The sequence below is a fragment of the Miscanthus floridulus genome, chromosome 19 (assembly GCF_019320115.1).
Source record: "Miscanthus floridulus cultivar M001 chromosome 19, ASM1932011v1, whole genome shotgun sequence".
Lineage (NCBI taxonomy): Eukaryota > Viridiplantae > Streptophyta > Magnoliopsida > Poales > Poaceae > Miscanthus > Miscanthus floridulus.
The window spans coordinates 59,304,807-59,315,725 of record NC_089598.1 but is presented as its reverse complement, the minus strand read 5'-3'; the positions used below and the strand labels follow the sequence as shown (position 1 = coordinate 59,315,725).

Below are 10,919 nucleotides of genomic sequence, written 5' to 3'. Positions count from 1 at the left end.
ACTTCGAGCAGCGCGTTCGATCACAACTTAAGTGCACTGATAACTGTTGAGATCGTACGATCAGCATTTGAAGTTGGGGACACATGGCGAATATCTAAGGACCGGACGCTGGGGTCCTACGTCCGGTCAAACCGATCGGTGCGTCCGGTCGCCCCGATTTTTCAGGGGGCAGAGGAGCCAACGGCTCTATTCATGGGATTCTCTATTTAAGCCCCATGGTGGGCTCAAGCTCATTCTCTTGGTCATTTGCATTGACATAGCAACCTTATGAGCTTAGCCAAAGCCCTCCCATTCATCTCCATTATTGATTCAACATCTTTGTGAGATTAGGAGAGAAACCAAGTGTATTGCTTGAGTGATTGCATCTATAGGCACTTGGTATTCGTGTTTCACTGCGGGATTCACTTGTTACTCTTGGTGGTTGCTGCTACCTAGTTGCCTTGGAGCAGTGAGGATCGTCGAGCGGAGGTCGGTGATTGTCTCCAGCTCCGATCGCGATGATTGTGAGGGGTCTTGTGCCTTTCTCAGCGAAGCACCGAAAGGTAACTCTAGTGGAGTGCTCGTGTCATTGAGTTACTTCACTTCTGGGTAGGTTCTTGCGGTGTCCAATTGTGTGGACGAGGTTCGTGCAACCCCTCTTAGCCACCGAACCACCAAGTGTTGGTCGACACAATAGGGACTAGCGTGTCGGCAAGCACGTGAACCTCAGGAGAAAAATTGGTTGTCTCTTGCCCGTTGGTATTCTCCCGGTGATTGATTTAGCATTCATATTGTGATTGGTTCACTCCTCTACACGGCGGTATAATCACCTTACTTACTCATTTACATTCCCGCAAACTAGTTGTAGCAAGTTCTTTAGTGTAGCTAGAATTAGGAGCTTACTTTGTAGCTTAAGTTTATCTAGTGGAGCTCTTTAGTGTAGCAAGTGTGAGAGCTCTTAGTGAGTAGTGACTTAGTAAATTATGTGTCTAGTGATCATAGTAACTAAAATTGTTGGATAGGTGGCTTACAATCCTTGTAGAGCTAGAGCAAGTTTGTATTTCGCTATTTATCATACTAATCAAATTGCTCTAGTTGATTTATAGATTTTTAAATAAGCTATTCACCCTACTCTAACCATATTAGGACCTTTCAAGGTCGCTAAAATGCTAAAAGAATATAAAGTTTCGTCTGCATATTAATCGCGTACCGGGTTTGTCGCCTCACAAAAGTCATATGATTCTTGTATGGTGTCAAATCAAGATTGTTTTTATATTAAAGTTGATGAGATCTACAAGTTTTTCGTTTTGAGATTTTTCATTTGAGATCGCTAATATACTAAAAAAAAGTTTAAGGAGCATATTAATCGCATACCATGGCTTGTCTTTTTAGAAAAAAAAAATTCATGTGTTCTTATATGATGTCGGATAAATATACCTTTATACGAAGAGCTACACCTTTCGTTTAAAAGTGCCTTTATCTAAGATAAATCATATAAGAAAGATATTATTTTTCTAAGAAGGCAGATCTGGTATGTGATTAATATGTTTCTCTAAATTTATATTAGTTTACGAAGCATCTTATTTTTTCGTCCCACCTCTCCTAACTATCTAGGTGGTGGAGAGTTTCTTGATGCATACTCATGGATTCTTGATGCATACTCATACGAGTAACGTGTTAGGACAACTCGTGTCTATCAATGATAGATATCATCTAATTTCAATACGTATTGGGTCACACCCTACGCATCTATGTAATACGAACTTATGTCCAGTGCTTATACAAGTTAGAACAATTGCTATACGTGTTATGTTCGGTTGCAATGCATGTTTTGGGTAGTAAAAACACCTACTCGACCGCTCCGGAAACGTTCTTTTGTTCGCATCTGTGAAACGCCCGCTCGGCCACCCGTGAAAACTCCCGCTTGACCACCGGTAGAAACGAAAACACTGTTTCCCCGTTTTGTAGTCAGCCCCGTGCATTTTTTTTCTTTTATTTTACTATTTTTTCTTTTGTAAACATAAATACTAAATAAGAAACAATATTATAGATCGATCTTTGAACTCTTTAATGTTGGTTTTTTATGTTGTTTTGATTAGGAATAAAATTTATTTTTATTATAATCTGGATCAATTGATCCAACTAACAATAAAATTGTAAATTGAAATATTGAACCATTTATTATCCAATCTAATCTAAATAAATGTATCTTCGAGTTATATGCATATACCAGCGTAATACTCAACAAGGGTTGGGATGTAGAAATCGATAGAAATGTTTATCACAATCATCAACCGACGGACCAACCATTCACACTATATCAATTAACTCCTTACCGACTATAATTAAATATTAGAATTACATACTTTTATGGGTAAGAAATTCACGTAACTCAACATTTAATTCTACCAACACGTGATTAAAATAAAAAATAAGATTATTATGATATATTTACGAGTAAATAGCTGCCTTATAATGGAAGAAAAAACTTATCAAAAATGTATTTTAATTTGATTATGATGGATCATAAATTATAGTTTTAAAATTTTATGGAAAGGGTGAAAATATAAATAGATATGTAACATCTCATCCTTGCTGTCTATGCCCCGTTTGGATCCTTGAAATTAAATTTCTTCTAATGATTATAATTTAGGCACAGATTAATTGAGCTAATATAGTTGTACGTGGAATATATTTATATATTATTGTTAGCTATAAATGAAGATATTTAGGGAGCGATTTAAACAATATGCGATAAGTTGGAGAGTAAAAACATATCATGGTGATGTATAGAATCAATTACATCTTCCACACTATGAATTTAAGATGAAATAGGCTTATATGGGAATATAGAAAAGTTATAGAATGTCAAATTTTAAATTAAATAATCTAATCTATTAAGTAGATTCTAATTCCTCTAAAATAAAATGATCCAAACAGCCTTTTTTTTCTCCCCTAAGGGCATGGGAAAAAATTGCCTGTTTCGTCAGCTAATGTGGCCTCGGTGTTCACATCAGGTCATCGACCCCTTCCAAGACAGGGACGGCATGCTTCGTGCGCTGCCAATGCCAGCTACCGATCGCAGCGCCCATTCACGCTGCTTCGGTCCGTTTCCTTCTTCCCGTGCGGCCGTGACCGTGATGATGATCAAGCCATCAGCTGAGTTACGTGCACCAGCACATACAAGTGGACCCAGCAAAAACAGGACCCAGCTGTCATTGACCGAGAGCAGGACTGGCAAGGTGTCCGCACGTTGGCTGCCGGGACCACCGCCTCGATGAGCAGTCACTCTCGCCTATAAATGGCCAAACGGGCCGGTCCGACAATGCCCGGCCCGAGCTCGGGCCAAGCCCGACCCGTGCCGTGCCCATCCAGGTCTCGTGCCTGGCATTCGGTCCAAGCATGGCCCTACGGGCCAAAATCTGTGCCGTGCCGGTCTAGTAAGCACGGCCAAATCCACGGGCCGTGTCAGCCCACAGCCCGGTGCCATTAAAACACCTCAAACTGCTTCTCTCATCCAACACTTCTCTATTTTCCTAATCACATTTCACAATTCATTCACATTTTAGTATTTTACATTCACAAGTAATAAACTTATCACAATCACATATTCTCAATTCTAACAAAAGCTACCAAAAGGAGACAAGAGAATTAAAATAACTGAATTATTTGTGCAATGCTGCCTCATTAAAAATCTTTTTAGGTAAAACTCACCGTTGTGAGAAACCCTAGAAAGAGAAAAAAAAAGTGCAACACATCTCTTAATAAGTCTTCCATCATTGTTCAAAGGTCCCAAGTCACACTGTCACAGTCACAGATGACAGATACAAAATGGAGATAACAGATTAACAGAGCACTCTCTCCTCTCTCAACACTAATTACCAGCTGCCCTAGATGTACCAGCCCCAGATGAACCAGCCTCAGCCCCAGATGAACCAGCAGTACCAGCAGCCCCATCTGCATCTTCATCGAGGTATAGATTCTTAAAGGAGTCCTCCAACTCTTGGTTGTCAACAACATGTTGTAATCTGCTTTCTAGGTCTAACACCCTGAGCAGTACAGTAGTGCTTAAACATAGCAATTCTTTGATTAGAGGAATTTAAGAAGTTAATAGCAGTTCTAAAATCTTCTATGTAAGGTTTAAACTTTTTTAAACCAGATTTTACAATAAGATTAATATATGACAAGCACAACGTTGATGCATAACACTGTACTTACGCTTAGAAGGATCAACAGGTTCAGGTGTAGGATCAGGACCAAAATAACCAACAAACATAGGTGTCAAAGTTTTCATAGCCTTAACATTAGAAGAAGCATTGTCTAGGGTTATAGAGAAAATCTTATCAATGAGACCAAACTCCTCAACCACACAAGCAATTCTTTCTATAATATTTTTTCACCAGTATGTTTCACCTCAATTAACCTAAGCCTAATAACATTTTTCTGTAACTCCCAATCAGCACTAACAAAATGAGCAACAACACTAATGTAATCCTCCTTAACATTACCAGACCAAATGTCTGTGTCAGAGCAACAGAGGAAGCAGCAGACAACACAGAATTCTTAAACATATTACGACGTTCAGTAAACAGTTTACTCAGATATCTAGTGGTGGTCTGTCTAGATACATTTTATAGGTAGCTTTAGTGTAGATTTTTCTACCATTCACAGTCTCATAGATTTCATCAAAATCAGCCCACACAACAGATTTACGCTTACCAACACCAGATCCAAAAAAGAGGTACCAGCAACAGATGGAGTTGAGCCGTTGGAGCAGACCGGGGTCCCAGTCGTCGTTGCCCCTTCACCACCGCCGCCGTCCAGATTGATCGGAGCAGTAGAGCCGCTACCGACATGGTTATCGAACAAGGCAACAACGTCCTCATGGGTGTCGTCGTTGTCCTCAGGAGCCAGGTCTATCGCGATCAGATCGTCGTTGCCGGTGAGCGGCCAAATGATCTCGTCATCAGCACCAGCCATGGCGCCCTCAACCGCGGAGGGCTCTCCAGCACCGTTCCTCAATGGTGCGCGGGGCCACCTTGGTTGCTCTATGCCATAGCTAGAGGACGACGCATCGGCTACCGACCTGCGCAAAAAGATGGAGGAGGAAAAGAACATATCAGAATAGATCAATCATCATTCATCAATGTAAGAAGAGGAGGGTTAGGGTTAGGGCTAGGGTTAGGGTTAAGGTTTGTACCTGCGCAACCGGAGTCCAGTGCTGGAGAAGACGAGGGCCACCCAAAGAAGACAACATACCAGTTAGAAGGACGATGAGCGGCGGAGGAGGGGCAGACGGGGACACGAACTCACATAATCACCGAGATCTAGAGGGGAGATAGGGACAGGGAGAAAAGAGAGGCGGAGAGGGAGGGGATCAGGTAGGAGAAGTAGGGAGCTGCTCGCCGACGACAGGCGGATCGTCGAGGTCACCTCATCGGAGTCGGGGAGGATGGAGCCGAGAGCCCGAGACGGCGAGGGCAAGACCGCGAGAGCGAGGCAAGACGAGGCGCGGCGGGATGAAATGAGCTAGGGTTCAGGGTGAGGGAGAGCCGCCGTGACGCGCCGGCTTATATATGAGGGGGGAGGCGGTGACGCGGGGGAGCGCGTGGGCCGTGTGGGCGCTGGGCCTTGGGGGAGGAGAGGAGAACTGAGGAGGGGGAGGCCAAGCCATTGTCGGGACGTCTGTTGAAGGCTGGGCCGTGCCGTGCCAGCCCACGGGCCTGAGCAGCGGCACACGCATGGCCTGCTCCCTCAGGCCGGGACAGCCCGAGCCCGCTGACCATCGGACCGTGTCATGCTTGGTCCGGGTTAAAATTACGTGCTTCGTGTCGGACCACCGTGCCTCGGGCTACATGAACAATATTACTCTCGCCCCCCGCACACGAGGAATGCGGCGGCGTGGTCCCCGTTTCACGGTGACGATTGGTGGGGCCCACCCTTTCCGGGTCCCGGTGGGGGAACCTTTTATGCGCCGTGCTGTTCTCCTCCCCCGCAGTCGACTCGACACTGCTGTAGTCCTGTTCCTCTTCCGCCTCAATCTCACTCCTGCAGTCCTGCGCTTCCTCGCCGTGCGGTTCCTTCACCCTGATCCTTCTTTGGCTTCGCGGTTCATGGCGATGTGGAGGGCCGCCGCTAGGCAGCTGGTCGACCGCGCGCTCGGCTCAAGGGCCGCACACGTAAGCCAATCCTCCCTACCCTACCTTTCTCGTCGTCTTCGTTTTGATCGGATATGGTTACCCTGTTTCTGTTTTTGCTGCAAATTTCTCGCGTGCTCGTTGATTCACCGTGGCTATTGCGCCGAGTTTATCAAAACGCGGCAACTTTCCGCTCGCGCTTCTCAGCTGCGGGTGCGGGACGGGCGAATTTTCACTCCTTTCAGTGTTGCCTGTGCTTCTTTTCAGGATTCTCTGTTCATCTCATGTACTATCAGTCTTTTCTTTCCCTTCCTTGTGTATGTTTTTTTCCTCTTGGATGAAATTTAATAGAGTTTAGTTCACATCAGATGTATTGCTTGTGCCGTGAATTTCAGATGATGGAGCGGTCCGATCTATCTATGACAAGAACTTTGAAGATGTATTCTCATTGATTGAATTCTTCCTTTGTTCTGCAGACGTCTGCAGGCAGCAAGAAGATCGTCGGGGTGTTCTACAAGGCCGGGGAGTATGCCGACAAGAACCCAAACTTCGTCGGCTGCGTCGAGGGAGCACTAGGCATCCGCGGCTGGCTCGAGTCGCAGGGCCATCAGTACATTGTCACCGATGACAAGGAGGGCCCCAACTGTGGTCAGTATAGCCCAGCCAACCCCCCTCCCGCCCCAACCCCCACCCCAAAACCAAGGATTGGAGTACTTCTCATTTATCTTAGGGCAGCTCCGACAAAGACTTATGAGCTAGCTTTAAGCATTTTATTTTATATTTCAATAGAAGAGAAAGAGAGAAAATATATCTCTTGATCAAGAGCTACTGAAACGTAGAAGCTAGCAAGCCTACCATCATGATTTTAGAACACCGAAATACTCTCTCGGTCCCAAAAAGAATGACATTATAATTTATAAATTTAGTAAAAGTCACCTCATAAGTTTGACTAAGTTTGTAGAGAGAAGTATTATTTGTGATCATATAAAAGTACTATGAAACTATATTATTGATACACTTTTTCTATAAATTTACTCAAACTTACAACAACAACAACAACAACAAAGCCTTTAAGTCCCAAACAAGTTGGGGTAGGCTAGAGTTGAAACCCAGCAGAAGCAATCAAGGTTCAGGCACGTGAATAGCTGTCTTCCAAGCACTCCTATCTGAGGCTAAGTCTTTGGGTATATTCCATCCTTTCAAGTCTCCTTTTATTGCCTCTACCCAAGTCAACTTCGGTCGTCCTCTGCCTCTCTTCACGTTACTATCCTGGCTTAGGATTCCACTATGCACCGGTGCCTCTGGAGGTCTCCGTTGGACATGTCCAAACCATCTCAACCGGTGTTGGACAAGCTTTTCTTTAATTGGTGCTACCCCTAATCTATCACGTATATCATCGGTCTGAACTCGATCCTTTCGTGTATGACTAAACCTGTAAGATATTTTTTTTGGGTATGGAGGGAGTATTTCTGAACTCAAATTGAACATTGCTGGTAATTCAGTGGATGAAGGTAACAGCATCCGCAGTCCATACTGGGTAGCTTGGCAGTATACATAACGTTGCAGATGTCAACTGCTTCTGTTTCTGTAATTGGAATGGAGATTTTTTTTTTCTGATCCATGGAAAGGGAGAATTTTTCTTCTTAATTTGGTAGGGCCATTCTGTGACCAAGTGTCTGGTTTAGCCCAACTGTTCGGAAACTGCAGTGGCATTGACTGTCATGTTGTCTTATTGCTGTATTACTTAAGATGCTTATGCATGTCAATTGTGTACCTATGCTTACTAAGATGAAATATGTTGATATACAATTTAGTATTTACTCACTCCATCCCGAAAAAAATGCAATTCTAACTACAGTGCTAAGTCAAACCATCTTCAGTTTGACTATTTGTTTTATAAAAAAACTAGTACTAATGGTATGAAACAAGTATCATTAGATCTATCATGGAATATATTTTTATAATGTATTCATTTGAAGTCATAACTGTTAATATTTAAAATAGTTTTACTTAGAACAGATCTAAAATTCAATTGTTTTTGGGACCGATGCAGTTCTGAGAAGGGCGGGCCTGGTGCAAGTGGTAGAGTCTTACCGCCTGTGACCGGAAGGTCTCGGGTTCGAGTCGTAGTCTCCTCGCATTGCACAAGCGAGGGTAAGGCTTGCCACTGACACCCTTTCCCAGACCCCGCATAGAGCGGGAGCTCTCTGCACTGGGTACCGATGCAGTTCTGAGTCTCCGAATCTTTATGAGGGACACAGGCCAGTGGTCTGGTGGTGTTGGCAGGTTATTTGTAAATCTGACTCTTGTAACGAGGGGAACAGACCAGTCGGTAGGCTGTGTAACCTGGGCTTGAGACCAACTGGCCCATCGCCTTTTTCTAGCCCATGGCAGAACTTTGATACAATTTTCATGAGACTCTGGTTCTCTACTTGTTTCAACTAAACGATTTCTGTAATTGTTTCCAGAACTGGAGAAGCACATTGAAGACATGCATGTCCTGATTACCACCCCATTCCACCCAGCTTATGTCACTGCAGAGAGGATAGAGAAGGCAAAGAATCTTGAGCTTCTTCTCACGGCTGGAATCGGCTCCGATCATATTGATCTTCCAGCAGCCGCTGCTGCGGGGTTAACTGTCGCTGAGGTCACTGGAAGTAACACCGTCTCTGTGGCAGAAGATGAGCTCTTGCGCATTCTGATTCTGCTCAGGAACTTCTTGCCTGGGTACCAACAGGTAGTTCAAGGCGAATGGAACGTAGCAGGCATTGCCCACAGAGCTTATGATCTTGAAGGAAAAACTGTTGGGACTGTTGGGGCTGGTCGTATTGGCAGGCTCTTGCTTCAGCGTCTTAAGCCCTTTAACTGCAACCTGCTTTACCATGACAGACTTCAGATTGACCCAGAGCTTGAGAAAGAAATTGGAGCCAAATTTGAGGAGGACCTGGATGCTATGCTTCCAAAGTGTGATGTGATTGTGATCAACACACCTCTTACGGAGAAAACAAGGTTTGTAACTTTGTATTCATCATGTACTTGTCATTTCCAAAATATTTTAACATACGTATTTTCTGAGTTTTGTTTGCTCTTTTGTTCAGAGGCATGTTTAACAAAGAGAGGATTGCAAAGATGAAGAAAGGTGTAATTGTTGTGAATAATGCTCGAGGAGCAATCATGGATACTCAAGCAGTCGCAGATGCATGTTCTAGCGGCCACATTGCTGGTACTTACTGCATTAATATGTTTTCTTTCTCCTTACACAACAGTGTTGCTACACAAGTTAGCCTGATTCTACTGAAGGGGTCCATGAAGTAATATTAGTTTCCTTAAGCTTGGCATGCTTTGTGGCTTCAGTATCAAAACTTCAAATGAGCCGTTTTGCTTTCCTGAAAAGACACCCTGACTACATTTTATCTGAAGAATAGGGAAATAATGCAATCTATATTCCTACATTGACCAGTACTTTCTGTAACATGGAGCATCCCATTCCCATTTCTCAGGATACGGTGGTGATGTGTGGTTCCCCCAGCCAGCACCAAAGGATCACCCCTGGCGCTATATGCCAAACCATGCCATGACCCCTCACATCTCTGGGACTACAATTGATGCGCAGGTCAGGTTCTGATTTTTCTTACCTGAGTTTGAATTCTATCTAATTCTAATACCTCATAGGAAACTAGGTCTGCTTCCTGCATTAGCTTAGTTAGGAGCACCGTTGCAATGTGTCATCAGGGTCTAACATGACAATGCCCTACCATAAACTATGACTAATTTATATATTGTTCAATTAGCCCCTCAGACATGGTTGCTCTTGCGTTTCTGTGACATCAAAAAACAATGGACATGGCAGCAAAAGTTTGGTTGTCATGATTGTACCAGTGCTGAATTTCTTGTTAGAATGGCAATCACCTTAAGGCTTTACTGGATTAAAATTGTACTGAGAACTGGAATAATTAGGTAATAGTGTGTCTGTGTACCTTGAGTCCTTGACGACATGTACAGTGCAGTGTGCACATGTACCATGGAGCCAGACTGCATGCACACTGATATGTTTTCTGTCAGTGCAGCTTGCACGATATTTGCTATTCATTCTCATACTTGCTGCTGACTATTACGGGCAAACAAACAATTCATGCAGCTGCGTTATGCGGAGGGTGTGAGGGACATGCTGCATCGGTATTTCAAGGGCGAGGACTTCCCGGTGCACAACTACATCGTCAAGGAAGGCCAGCTTGCCAGTCAGTACCAGTGACCGTGCGAGATGTTGCTGTGCTGTATGGCTTTTCTGGGGAGAAGCTGCGAGGAAGAAAATGCTGCCGCGTTACTGTATGATGAGTAGCTCTGAGAAACCTGTCAGCGGCCACCGGCCTGTAATAAAAGAATGCCTTGCTGGTATCTCACCGGATCTTTTTTTCCCTTCTCTGTCAACGAACTGCATGCGCACTGTCTTTTCTCGGCTGTGACATGATAGTGTTTGGTTCAACCTGCGATAACGCACATGGTAACCAACTGCGTGCTATGTCATATGTACTAATTTTACAAAAAGTTTTAATAATTGTTATAATCCATTTAAAAGTTCTGATTTTTTTAAATACATAGCTTTTATTATATACATGACAAATAGTATATTTCTAAATACACAGCCTTTATTATATATATATATATATATATAATATCTAGGTGCATAGAAAGAGTTATATTTAGAAAATCTAGACGATTTATAATTTGAAAGAGTTAGTAAATGCTAGAAAATTATATACATGCTATTTTTGTGTCACGCTAGTCCAAGCATGGCCCAAACTA

The 10,919-nt window shown here is 43.5% G+C and overlaps 1 protein-coding gene across 1 annotated transcript; it reads left to right on the top strand.

Moving 5' to 3' along the window:
- Positions 1-5,933: 5,933 nt before the first annotated feature.
- LOC136528073 (formate dehydrogenase 1, mitochondrial-like) lies at positions 5,934-10,621 on the top strand. The gene is made up of 6 exons (XM_066520971.1): positions 5,934-6,158; positions 6,593-6,764; positions 8,585-9,125; positions 9,215-9,339; positions 9,617-9,729; positions 10,255-10,621. Exons 1-6 carry the CDS (start codon positions 5,949-5,951, stop codon positions 10,366-10,368), a joined length of 1,275 nt encoding a protein of 424 aa, XP_066377068.1. The 5' UTR covers positions 5,934-5,948; the 3' UTR covers positions 10,369-10,621.
- Positions 10,622-10,919: the final 298 nt, after the last annotated feature.